The following is a 14,620-nucleotide window of genomic DNA, read 5'->3' as shown; positions in this document are numbered from 1 at the left end:
TTACATCATAATAAGATCATCCAGCGTAATTCCCCTACACAGATTTTAAATGCCTACAGGAAAATCTCAGTGACGATAAATTAATCATAATAAGAAGTACTAAACTGACTAACAAATGCGGGTTTAAAATGTGCGTTCATTGCATTTTTCAACGCCTACGGATAATATTATTTTCCTTCAAAAATAGGTCGATGCATAACTTGACTGTCATCATGCCCAACATCGCTTGCGGGTTCTACCGATTTCTACGTAATTCGTCCAAAACTATGACGAGCTCACTTTTTAGCATGATGTCGTTATTCTCAAGTCATCGGTCTCATCGTTACAGGCAAGGTTACAGACGACGACGATGACAAAAAGCAGATCCTGTGTAGGACCATCCAAAATAATTCCACGATCTGAATGATTAAAGTTTTCCTTCCTAACTCATTCTTAGGAAGTTTAATGAAGTGCATCGAATTCATAAGTAAGATAATAAAATTAAATATTATTTATTTCGTACCTTCTGTTTTTTCATTACTTACATCAGCTTACATTTATTAGAGAACAGTAGTATTCTTTGTTCTCCAGGGAGTCTGTGACTAACAGTTAATTACTCAGGTACTTCTATAAGCTTTGTATTTTCCTCCATTAAAAAAACTAAGTACTTTTATCTACTTTAGCAATGTCCTTCGGCGCCACACGCGCAAATGGTTAAAAGTTTTCCCCGACCCCGAGTTAAAAATAATTTTAATCTAACATCTAAGGCTAGACAAGTAAAAACATAAAAGTAGGTAGGTACCNAAACGACATTTGCGAATTAAAAGTTTGCAATAAGTTGTTTTGCCAAATGAGAATTTGCCAAATGAAAATTTGCGAAACGTTGTTTGCGATGTGATAATTTGGGAAACGTTTTTTGGCCAAACATTAGTAATCCGCAACCTTTGCACGCCGTACGGCTGTTTTTGGCTCTCTGAGAGTTTGAAGCTTCGTATTGCCCTCATTTTTGGAGCCACAATGTTGGTACTTGGTTTTTTAGATAGCTTAAATGATAGAGTTTTTGTGGTAATGAAGAATTTTAATAAATAATATTCCATTTGCTTATTATTTGAGCTAGAAAAAAAACTTACGAACTTACGTACTATCACGAACTAGTAGCCGTTTACCTTATCTTATTAAACTATTTTTCAGTAAAGAAAACATTGAGACAAAATAAATACTCGTTATAGTTAAGTTACTTGATTCCTTTCATATTTTTCATGAGTAGAGTGGCAGGCAGGAGTTCTGAATGTATTTTTAGATAAATAAATTTTATAAAGACGTTTAAGTACACTACTTATTTGTAAAATAGGTATTTATTACATTTTAAATAAATCGTTACAAAAATTTCTATCCTACTTATCTATTTCTTCTATGTTTTCACCTTTTGTTTTTAAGGAAAATCAAAAGTTTTTATTAACTCTTCCGTTATGTAAAATATGTAGTTGTTGTAGTTTAATTTATTTCCTACTTCGGTACTGATAAACATAATTTTAACAGGTTTTTCATAGCGCAATTCTACAGACCTTTACTCGCTATGACCGGCATAGACAATCATAGCTTTCTTCACTCGTTTTTTCGATTGTTACTTACTTACTTATTCAACTACTTATTTGTTTTGTTTTTGTTACAGCATGTTTGTTTGTGTTTTGTCCGAAGCTTGGGTAGCTGAACGCCTCTGAGGCTTAGTCGATTAGTCATGTGCGAGTTAGTATATAAAGTATGAAGGTGACGGGGTGGCCGCTTGTATACGTCCGCGCAGTTGCAGACACGCACTCGTCAGCTACAAGAAATAAGGTATTGTTGGTATTGTTAATTTAATTTCAAACATTGTTAACTACAATAGGAAGTTATTTCCAACAATAACATTTAGGATTAGGATTTTAAATATATTTAACTGGCTATTGTTTTGTCGAATTAATTTTATGTGGAAAATGTATCTTTTTAAACGGTTTTTGCGATATTTTTTTTGGAACTTTATTTATAAAATATTTTTTATTTTAAGCCAACTGCAAACCAACTATATTTGAGTTAGGTTTACAAAATACAATAAAAAATATATTTATGGCTGATTCTTAACTGCAAAGGTAATTAATAAAACCGCATCGTTCTACGACACGATGTCCCTTACTTAAAAGTGTCAGTAGGTATTAACAATATAATTAATTAGTTCATTTAAACAGTAATAAAATAAAGCATAATAAATATAAATTTATAAATTCTTAACCCAAAATAATATTTTGAAAATACGTAAGTACTTATTTACATATAACTTACCTACTTAACTTTATTCTATTAAATTCCTTGAAGTATGTAGACCTAGGTCAGAGACAAACCTAGGTCTTCCATAAACGCTAAGTAAGTATAGGTCGATAGTTGACACTAATTGGATAGTTACTTAGTACATACAGAAATTATAACTTATCTACCTAGTCTAGATAGTTTTTATAGAAATCTAAGGAGTTCTATTCATATCTTTAATAACAGATAAATCATTAAATTGTGCAATGACTTTACAGGTAAATAAAATAATTGAATCATAAAAACAAAACATACTTAGGTACTTTCCTTCATAGGCAGAACAAATAAAAGTTATGATTTACTTATTCTGAAATCGGCTTAGGAATAAGCCATATCAACTCAACCAGCGTGCAACGTTACCGAAACCGTCCGAAAAAATGTTTTATGTATTTATCGCATTGATGTAATCTTGCCGAAAGCGTTTGGCGATCGCGAGTTACGCCACTCATGAGTAGAACCAGTCTTCCACGTCAAGTTTACGAGATCTTGAAACCTGGAGACAGCTTAAAGGACCGTGACACAGTTTAAATTTTGCTTTTGTTTTGGTTTAATCCCAGCAGCCGGTGACTTTCTATACCCATAATTAAACCGTTGGTAATTTGTTAAAATGCTATAACATGAATTTAATTGTAACAGAACCTAAGTACCTATAATATCCAAAAAAGAAGAAATATTAACAAATATTAAATTGGCTTAACGTCTTAATTAAACCAAATTACAAGAAATTACGTACCTTATTTATATTGCAAATCTTTTGCAAAAGCTTCGAAAAAGTAGTTTCACATCTTTCGGTAATTTCATGTAGAAATCCTTCTTGATCGGAATCCTTGTGAAAATTATCAAAATACTGAAAATTAATTAGCAGTTTCTTTTAGATTCAACATGAAGATGTACTCGCTGGTCGTCCTGGTGGCTTTGGTTGCCTGTGCGCAAGGGTACTCCTCTGGAGCCCCTGAGAGCGCTTGCGAAGACATGATCCCGCGCCACCCTGTCCCGCCGCAGAAGTCTAAGGCCCCCTACACAATCACTACTAACACCAAGGTAAGGTTCTGCATAAAGTTCATCAAAATGGAAGCCATGATTGTGTAAACTTTGATAATGACCTATGACTATGACCTACGCATGGCCGATAATTTGTCTGAGTCCGTCCGCGCCTGTTTACAGTGCCCTAAGCACGAATAACTCGCAATCGTGTGATTGAAATGAAATATTCGTATCTATAAGAATTATGTAAAGTCTTCCGCTATATCACGAGTAAGTAGGTACCTACTAAGTACTTTATAATAAACCTTGTATTGTTGTGAAATAAAATTAGCAACAACTTAACAGGCCCTTAAATATTGTTCACGCAATATATCGAGCCTAGTCACGATGACAAAAATAGTACAACAGTTTTTTTTTTTTTTTNTTTTTTTATTTATTTATTTATTATTCATTATTGAGCAATTACATATTTGATCCAAATAGCGTCCTAAATCCTAAACGCATCTATAAGAATTATTGAAGTCTTCCGCTATATCATTAGTGAGTAGGTACTATGTATAAACCTTGGTATTGTTGTGAAACAAAATTAGCACTTAACAGGCCCATAAGTAAATATTGTTCACACAATCAAGCCTAATCACGGTGACAAAAGAGTACCTACAACAGTCTGAGGTGATGCTACCACTATACTACTGATACTATTTATAACTCATGCTCGGAGTAAGATCGCGCGCGTTGCCGGTAGGTACTCTGCATTTCACCACCACCCTCGGATCTTCAAATTTTTCTACCTTACCTATGGGTTGTAAACAACTAAGGTCACAATTTAGAAAACAGAGTAATGAACTGCCTATGTGTGGTAATGGAATTAAAGACTGATAGGGATGATATTTATTTATTAAAAGATATTATTAGTAGTAAATGCAGTTAATCATACATTAAAAATGCTTGTTTCAACTCCTATGGCGAATTTGCGAAATGAACTTGAATACGACGCATATCGTATCGTTTTGCTACGGAAAACACTGAAGCATTTTAATCTACCTAATATGCTCGTAGTTTGACTCAGCCTAGTTTAATATGGAAAATAAATCTCACCAAGATAGTAACAGTCGATTGCTTAGTTACAATTTTAACTTACTTCTTTAGGTCGTGAAAGCCGGTTCTCCGTTGGAAGTGGTGATCTCCGGCAAGGGGGCGTCAGACACCATCCGTGGTCTCCTGCTGCAGGCGCGCGTGGGAGACAAGCCTGTGGGCACCTTCACCATCCCACCCAACGAGCCCTTCCAGCTCCTCAACTGCGGCACTGCTGGCGTAAGTGTTTAGTTTTAACTAATTTAGCCTCAGTTGCACCATCTTAACTTTAACCGTATCTTCAGGTATTTTTTGACAGACTTTTGACGGTTGAAAAACTTTATGTAAGACTAAGTACCTAAGTAGTCACATAATCTTATTGGCGGTCAAGCCACAGAACATGGAAAGAGGTCTAAGTTCTGTGAGTCAAGCTGTATGTCGCGTGGCGGGCACGAGAGGTAGAGCTCTACATAGCGTTTGGTTCTCAACTTTTTACATCGCCATTTAATGATAGAACTTACGAGTAAATGACATACACAAGGATATCTAGATGTAATATCTATAGATGTAATCAATCATCTCTTTTAATATCTATGTTACAGGAAATGTATGAATTCTAGGAATTGTATACTATTCCTAGGAAATGTATACAATTCCGAAGCTATTTAGGAAATGTATAAAATATTGCTTCAGAGATTTTTTAATACGCACATATCCTAGGACATGTATACTTTTCCTAGGAATTTTATAGAATTCCAATATTGTATTAGGAAATGTATAAAACTAAGCGACACAAGCGCGGTCGTGTGATCGGGTGCCCCTCAGTACGTCTAAAATTTCATTTAGCCAAACCACATTGGCCGATAGGTACTTTTAACTCACAACTATTATTGTTTAGCCTGAAAGTTGTTTTCACACTATTATACTTTGACTGAATAAATATTTGCCTATTGGCATACCTTTCCTTCGGCATCACGCATATTACGCTGAAGTATTGGAAAACCCTAATTTTAACATCTCTTTTATTAAACTGTTGTTAGCATGAAGGTTTTAGCACTCCTGTAGCTGGATAACAAAGTCTCGGTTAGGTTAGGTTAACTTGCGACCGTACACATACACAGCGGCCGCGGCGCGGTAGCGCCATTTAAGTTTCGGAGAAAAAAAAGAAATCTTAATTACATTTCCGATTGCTGTTTAGGAAATGTGTAAATTTCCTAGGAAATGTGTCTAATGTAATTTACATCACACATTTCCGGGTGATTTTAGGCCTACACAAATCCTAGGAATTGTATACAATGACGGATTTCATACATTTCCTGTAACATCTACACTATTAATCATCGAAGTACCTGCACATATCAATCAAGTAGAGATGAAACGGATATCCGGCAACTATCCGGTAGGCCGGATATCCGGCCTAAATTTACTATCCGGCCGGATACCGGATAGTAACTCACTATCCGGCCGGATACCGGATATTAAAAAACTACAACAATTTCCTATTAATGAAATGAAATAGGTACTTTAATCAAACTTTTAAGTTGAAAGTTTGACAGTGTTCTGCTAAAAGCATAATTTTAATGTTTCTAGCAAAACTTTTGTATCTTGCATGAAAGATAGGAAGGTGATTGTTTTTTCAAATATCTGCAATTAATAACGAATCTGTAAAAAAAAGAAATCTGAGAAAAATCAACCCAAAATAAAGATAAATAATTTTAAACCCTACTAGGTCATAGAATTTTAAAATATCACAAAATTAACTCTTTTCCACAACGAACGGTCCAGCGCTGCTCGCATCTAGATTCTACCAGCATCTACGTTCTCCCTGTATCTAGGAGCTTCCCGCATAGGGTTGCCAGGCGTCCGGCTTTTTAGGGACTTGTCCGGCCAAATATTGCCTTGTCCGGCCTGTCCGGCTATCTCCTAAACTAAGCAAAATCGTATTATACACATGGGGGTGATTTAGATATGTTACTGTAAAAGCTCGAATTGCAGTAAATCCTAAGATATTCCAGTAAAACCTAAGATCTACCAATGTCTAATAGTAAATGTCCCAAAAGGTATGCGATTCGAACTCTTACCACCATTTCGTTGGTAAATCTTAGGATTTACATTAATGGCACGGTAAATGTTGAAAAACAAAACATGTCATAACGTGCACAGCGCATCTCATCTCATCATCATCATCAGAAATTACTTCAATTGGAAAAAATCGAATCTATCTTAATATTGAAGTTGCCCTCTTTGTATTTCTAGTCGCTCACTTAGTAATGTAGTCGCACGGACAAAATTGTAATATCTAAAATGGATTAAACATAACCCACTTTTTGTAAGCTCGTTCTGCATTTGATTATATTAATCAATATTCGTCGTTAGTTAAGTTAATTTTTCGCTTACTCAAATTCATTACGCTCAAGTTATTAAAACAGTAAGTATGCCATCATCAGTAGCTAAGTTATTTTTTAGTCGATCGTGTTATAATTCCCCATTAGGAATTACTCATTGTTTTATTCCTAAAACCAACATTTACCAGCTGACAGAGGTAAAACCTAGCATATACTGAATTCGAATGGTAAAAGCTCGAAAAAATCGTCGAATTTTCAGAAATACTTACATTTACCAACTCATGTCGGTAAATCCTAAGACTTACACTTAAATCTTAAGATTAACCGTAGTTCGAGCTTTTACAGTAACAGATACACCTTGATGTAAGGAATCTAAATTTTTCTTTTAGACCTCACTGTTTTGGCCACCCTGTATGTTAAGTAAAAATATTGCCAAATAAAATATCATCATCATCTCATCATTTTTCACTGATGGTCTGATGTCATGATGATGCAGTTCGGTCAGATTACGCAGCAAGTAAACGAATCACACACTCACGAAGGCAACCGAAATCGCCCGAATTTATCTGCCCCCTAGACAAGTGGCAAAATCCGACATTCTATTCAGACTGATTCGATTTTACAGTGTGACTAGTCTAGTCTACTAATAGACCCACTGATCGCGTTCGAAGCACCTGTGCGACGCTAAACTCGTCACGACATGCAACGAGACAATGGGCCAACTATCCGGCCGCCGGATATCCGGCTATCCGGCCTAGCAGCTGGCCGGATATCCGGTATCCGGTATCCGGCCAAACTACTATCCGTTTCATCTCTACAATCAAGGTATTCTTATAAATTAAAGGCAGTCTTTTGTAGCTACACGAACCTAAATCTCAACAAATAACTTGTTGTTATCATCAGTCGCCAAATTACATACAATTGGCAAAGGCAATCAGGTTCTACTCGACAGCACATCAGCTTTTGGTGTTATACAGGGTGTTAGGTAAATGGGTATATGAGCCGACACTAGCCCATGTTAACATGGGCATATAAATGGTATGGTGAAGTCAGAAAATGGATATCTTCATTTTAATTATTTCAATTTTCATACAAATCGGATTTTATAAAATTTATTTTGTATGAAAATTAAAAATATTAAAACGATGATATCAAATTTCTGACTTCACCATACCATTTATACGCCCATGTTAACATGGGCTAGTGTCGGCTCATATACCCATTTACCTAACACCCTGTATAGCTACTTATAGCTACAATAGATGATGCATACAATATCACTGTACTTAGCTTGACGTGCTGTCGTCCGTAACATCATTCATGAAGGCACGCACTATGTGCGATTATCTTGCGTAGAGGTTTCAAGAATTATTATGAAAATTCGTGATCGTGATGTCTTGATTAACTAGTAGGCTGTATTCCTTACGTACCTACGAATGTTCCTCTAGTAAGGAGATGAGCTATACATTTTCCATGTTCAGCGAAGAACAGTCTGAAAGATGCTACAGATGTAACAATTAAGTATACCTAAGTAATTCAGGAAAAACACTAAGATTGATAAAAAAAGGGAACCTTGTATTCCATAACAGACAAGTAAGCATAATTCATGCGCGTGCACACAATTTTATAAGAGGTCACAGAATCCGTTGTAACTACCTACTAAGTATGTACTTCCTTAATCATTTTATTTCTTGTCACTAAGCAAGGTAACGAGAAATTGGGCACTAGAGACCTTCATACGTTCACAATGACAGAGCCTTTTTATATTATTTCGTAGTTCCTGGTGCTAAAGAATATATTAAGTAGATTAATAAAAAGTAATAAAGTACAGATCGTCTGTGGTAGGTAATAAGCCGGACTAACTTATTAAACAAACAATAAAAGAGCTTTGATGAGATAAGAATTCAATTAACTCTTGTAAGGAAAAAATCTGCATGTTCATTTCAACACCATAATATAAATAACTTAGTCATTAAAAAACAAAGAGGGCTGGATATACTGGATAAACCATTCGCAGGTGTCTGTCTAGCCAGCTATTTTAGGTACTCAGTATTTCCTTACTGCTTTATTTAATGTCATTCCTATTTCCTATTAAAGCGTTTTAGTTCTTTTAGAAGCGAACTTTTCTACATTTAAGGAATTATGCGCATTATAACGTAAAGGACGCATTACTTATTTACTCATAGCCTGAAAAAAAAGAATGGAAGTTTCATGAATGGGTAATTTTGTTGATAGACGTTGCAGCGAGTTGGTTGCGGCGATAGGTTACCTAATGCTGCATAAAGAGCCATCAATTGCCTCACTCCGGCAAGGCTATTCGGTGCAAAAGGTCGCATAGAATACTTACCCACTCAAAGATTTATGATAGTATCTACATATCTACCAAACGCAAAATATTGCCAAAGAGCACCCACGTGTATCATCTGCCTAATAATAAAAAACCGGCCAAGTGCGAGTCGGGCTCGCGCACAAAGGGTTCCGTAGCAGCAAATATAACCAAAATTACAGTTAAATCAACCTATCTCAAAAACTATAAGAGATACTTTGATCAAACCAAAAATCGTTGAAAGAGTTAATTAGCATGCATCACCTCTATTTTTTTTAGAATTTTATACCCCGTAGTTATAAAAATAGAGGGGGGGGGACATACTTTTTACGACTTTGAGAGCTGATATCTCAAAAACCGTTCACTTTAAGAAAAATGTTTTTTAGAAAACTTTATATCATTTTAAAAGACCTTTCCATTGATACCCCACACGGGTATGTACATCGAAAAAAAATTTTCATCCCTCAGTTACATGTATGGGGGGCCCCACCCCCAATTCTTTTTTTTACTATTTAGTGTCATAATTTTGTAGCGGTTCATACAACACATATTCCCATCAAATTTCATCACTGTAGTACTTATAGTTTCCGAGTAAATCGGCTGTGACAGACGGACAGACGGACAGACGGACAGACGGACAGACGGACAGACGGACAGACGGACATGACGAAACTATAAGGGTTCCGTTTTTGCCATTTTGGCTACGGAACCCTAATAAAAACTGTAGCGACTGTTGCAGTCAAAACTCATAATCAGTCAAAACCACCTTTGACTGCAAAAATCAGTCAAAAGTGGTTTTGACCGATTAAGTATGAGTTTTGACTGTAACACACATTATCCCCTTTTTGTTAAAAATAACTAACAATTTATTGAATTATTTATTGAGATCGCCACCAAGGTTGAAAATGAATGAAATATCTAATTGAGACGCATAATTCAAACTAAACTAAAATGCAAACAAATAGATGAGAACCAACAATGACAACTCTATGCATTATAGTTAAATCCAATGCTTAGCAATGTTTACCTCGGCTAATAAAATGTTCATTATGCTTTTGCAATTTGTTGGCATTCGCTATGCAGAGGCTTACAGATTTGATATATCTAATAGGACATGGATATAGCTAAGCTTGTCTGCCTTTACACTTTACTCTTCGAGGCGAGGGCGCGCGTTCAAAACTTGCAAGTCCCTTCACTTATCATTTGTTAACCACTACTATAACAACAGTTCTTTGTCTTTGTCACGATTAGGGCATGTAATATCGGAAGGTTTTCAATTCCGATATTGGATTCCGATATTCGATCTCAATATCGGAATTCCGATATTAATATCGGAATTGAGTTTATGTATTATAAATTTTAAATATTTGGTTATATTCGTATAATTTCTCGATTGTATACAGTAAAATAATGATTTTAATCAAAATCTTTATTTAGTACAAAATTACACTTTTCTTAAAATTATAATATTGAAGTATTTAAAACCATTTTGTATGTTATGGGTAACCATTGCATTTTGGTTACTGATAAGTAATGGGCCAATTATGGAAATGGACTAGCAAAGAATTTAAGGATTTTTGTAAAACAGGTATCAAACAAACTTTTACTCCTTCAACCAATACTGGCGGAACGATTTCTAGTCATTCAAGTCACATGTTACAAAAATTTTAGACAGTGGTATAAAACTTGAATATGCTTGTAATTTGTTCCTTTTTGATCATCGATATACAACTCACAAAACCACGGGGCGTCATCATCGTCATCATTTCAACCCTAAGACGTCCACTGCTGAACATAGGCCTCCCCCAATAATTTCCACAATGGCTGGTTGGTGGCGGCCTGCATCCAGCGCTTTCCTGCTACCTTTATGAGGTCGTCGGTCCACCTTGTAGATGGCAGCCTTATGCTGCGCTTTCCGGTACGTGGCCTCCACTCCAGAACCTTGCTGCCCCATCGGCCGTCAGTTTTGCGCACTAGGGCGGAATCACTGGAAGACCTCGGCACAATGCTCGAAGACCTAATCGAGTCTCCCTTAGACATGGTATTAGGTAGGCCTTGGACATGGACAAAACGAAGCTTATGACCATGTTCCGCCCTACCTATTTTCGGTTGGGAGCCTGATTTTCGAGATGACAAGCATGTCAACCTCGGATTAACGATTCAGCTAAGTAGATTCAATTTCGAGAAAGCGGTAAATCGTCAAATTCTACTCGGCTGGGCCGCGTTCGGGAAACTACACAACATCTTTTCGTCCAAAATACCTCAGTGCTTAAAGACGAAAGTCCTCAAACAATGTGTGTTACCAGTGATAATATACGGCTCGGAAACGTGGCCTCTCAAAGTTGCACAGCGTGCTATGAAGAGGGCTGTGCTTGGTGTTTCTTTACGAGTTCGAATCAGAAATGAGAAGCTCTGTTGACGAACTAAAGTCGCTGACATAGCCCGACGGAATAGCAAGCTGAAGTGGCAATGGGCAGGGCACATAGTATTTTAATTTATTTTATTATTGTTTGGAAGGGAGTTGAGATGTCGTTTTTCATTGCTAAGACCAAGTACGGCAAGTGCTAAAATTGTTTTAGAACATGTTATGGTTAATAATTATTTGCAGTGGGAAAAGTGATGTTGAAAGACATGAGAAAATCATTGGTCTTTGCCAATCATGTACTTTGAGCTTTGTAGCAGGTTATGGCGCTTTTAAACGCTTTGTTTAAAGTCTCAATTAAAACCTTTATCTGATTCCGATATTGGGTCGCTCAATATCGGAATTGTAATATCGGATCTTGTCTTCCGAGATTCCGATATTACGAGATTCCGAGATTCCGATATTCATGCCCCAGTCACGATGTAGCTTGTTACCCAAGCATATTCAACTAGCTATGCGACTGTTGTCAACCGACCGGCCTTCTAATTCATAAATAACACGTAATAAATGCGTAAGAAACTGCATATAATGTAATTTGCTTGTACATAACTGCAGTGCCGCTCCGACTCGTAGAATCAGCGAATTACTGGGCCTTAACCCCGTATTTATATGCAGGTAGGTATTTATTCATTTATTTATTTTATAGAAACCAACAGCGATACATTGAAAATGTTACACAGTTAAATTGAAACAGGTAGGTATACCTACATTTAAATAGTGTTACCTAGGTTACAATGACGACCGTGCTACGATATGGTAATCGCTTAGATAGGTCACAGGAGTCCCAGACACATCTCCCTGTCATTTTTTTTATTGAGTCAGGAGACCGAAGAAAATGTGCCCAGCAAAAGCTCACGCTATGGTACTCGTACCTACCTAACCTAGTACGAGTATCACTTGTGTTTAGTGACACACATGTTTTATTTACTATTCTAGTTTTATTATATATATTTATGTATTTAATAATGGCTTATAGCTTAAACCTTAAAGTATATCACATTAGTCTTAAAGTAAAGAATAACTATCAAATTCTGATAAAACAAAAAGCTCTATCTACTCGTACTACACGATAACTTAGTAGATAAGCGTCTTATGCTTATCTCTAAAATCCATTCCGTAGACCTTGACCAATTTTGAGATAGGCTATTGAACTGTCGTGGTAATAATTACGAAGCAGCGAACCTGCAATCTACGAGTAATTTAGTACATATAAGTATTAGGTGCTAACTATGTAATCATCTGGTAATTTTCAACTTATGTAGGTACTACTACCTACACTTAGGTAGTTTATTAAAAGTCCATAAATCATGTCGCTGAGCATGTTTTGAATATCATATATTATGTAGGTACCTACATACCTAAGGCTGAATGCCCCTTTATTTACTTATTTTGTCAAATTAAGGATTTTTTTTATTATTTCATACGTGCCTAATTAGGCACATAGTTACCTAAAAGTACTTAAATGGCATCTCCCACGGTCTTATGTTTTTCCGCAACCTTCCACATAAGAATTCTAAAGTAGGGAAGTAACGCGCTATAATAAAACAAAGGACGTAATATGACGTAATATTATGATTATTGAAATACTTAAATGTTAATTTGAATAAATATAAGTTATGGAATTTGCTAATTAATAAATTACTTAGTAGCTACTTAACAAAATTTTGACCATATTTTTTTATTATTTCAGAACTCGGTCACCCACACGAAGCACGATGCTAAACTCGACAAACAAACCGTTTCCTTTACTTGGACGCCCCCTGCTGACTTGAACGACGAAATTAAATTCAGGTTTGTCATTTTAATTTAATTTTATATAAATAAATAAATGAAAATGGGTAAATTATTTTGACCATAATTTTTAAATCGACAATAGCTCACACTATTGGAGTCACTGTCGGACAGGTCATATTAAGTTCCGGAGGAACGTGGGTTCAAACCCGCCGCTAGTGACACCACTCGTCGTAACACAAGCAAATTTATTTATACCTTACCACGAGGGGACTATTAGTATTTTGTGTTTATTTACATTAATTTATTATTTTAAAAAAGCTTATATATGTAGGGACTGTGTTTTCTAAACCCTCAACGTTGTTTCGACTCTACTGTAAGTCGGAACGTCTAGTGAGAGTAGGTTTCAGAATCAGTTTAAAGCGTTAAATTCTATTAGATATTTATTCTTTTACCGCGCAAGTATTAGTAACTTGATTGATTTCTAACCTAAGTTACTCACACAAGGAAAAGTCCCATAATCTAAATCCTGAAAAGATATAATCTTTTGTACTACGTAATTTATTATGAAAATGACGAGGAAGTAGCATGACTTATTATTTCAACATCATTTGACAATGTTATCGATTGCAATCAACAAAGGACAACCAACAACAACAGTTATGAAATTCATTACTAACCCTATTGCGGAGAATAAAATTATTGCCCTATTGAAACGTTTATGTAAAAGCATGTAATATTATTAACTTAATTACTTATTAATTGTATATTTTTTATTATTTCAGGGCCACCATCGCCTTAAATGGTGCCGTTTTCTGGGTCGGCGTCGAGTCCGCTCCCATCAAAGTTACCAACTAAGTGAAACCATACCTAAGCTTAGTTTTAAGATAATATAAGAGATTAATATTTTAAAATTCGATTCGTTGATATTTTAAAGTGTTCAATTGTTTAAATTATTGACGTCTCGCTATTTAGGTTTTGTAACACGTTTTTGTAATGTTTGCCAATCTATTAGTATGTTGACTTGCACATATTATTTTGGTATGAAACTTTTGTATGTTAACCAATTTTTTTGACACACGTTAAAGTCGGCATCATAACAATCGAATCGTGAGTTTTGAATCACCATGAATGATGTTTGAAATATTTTTGTTACAACATGTAATAAACGTTTATGCGAGTACCGCTGATAAATCATACGTAAGAATTTGTATTTTCACATAACACGAGCACTCTCTGTTTATTGCCAAATATTACGCAAAATCCCAACTAATCCCAACTATATAATATTATAAATGCGAAAGTAACTCTGTCTGTCTGTCTGTCTGTCTGTCTGTTACGCTTTCCCGCTTAAACCTCGCAACCGATTTTGATGAAATTTGGCATAGAGATAGTTTGAGTCCCGGGAAAGAACATAGG

The 14,620-nt window shown here is 35.6% G+C and overlaps 1 protein-coding gene across 2 annotated transcripts; it reads left to right on the top strand.

The window, feature by feature from the left end:
• The first annotated feature begins 1,714 nt into the window (after positions 1-1,714).
• Positions 1,715-14,395, top strand: irp2 (immune-related protein 2). Of its 2 annotated transcripts, none has more exons than XM_028323538.1 (5): positions 1,715-1,815; positions 3,195-3,360; positions 4,453-4,617; positions 13,161-13,261; positions 13,987-14,395. In XM_028323538.1, exons 2-5 carry the CDS (start codon positions 3,202-3,204, stop codon positions 14,057-14,059), a joined length of 498 nt encoding a protein of 165 aa, XP_028179339.1. In that variant the 5' UTR covers positions 1,715-1,815; positions 3,195-3,201; the 3' UTR covers positions 14,060-14,395. The 2 variants fall into 2 exon arrangements, with proteins under 2 accessions (XP_028179339.1, XP_028179344.1); XM_028323543.1 differs by having other exon boundaries at positions 1,791-1,815; positions 3,185-3,360.
• The last annotated feature ends 225 nt before the right edge of the window (positions 14,396-14,620 follow it).

Source organism: Ostrinia furnacalis, unplaced genomic scaffold, assembly GCF_004193835.3.
Source record: "Ostrinia furnacalis isolate ACB-3 unplaced genomic scaffold, ASM419383v2 OfSCF0069, whole genome shotgun sequence".
NCBI lineage: Eukaryota > Metazoa > Arthropoda > Insecta > Lepidoptera > Crambidae > Ostrinia > Ostrinia furnacalis.
The sequence above is the reverse complement of the archived record's forward strand: the minus strand, read 5'-3'. Positions and strand labels throughout refer to the sequence as shown.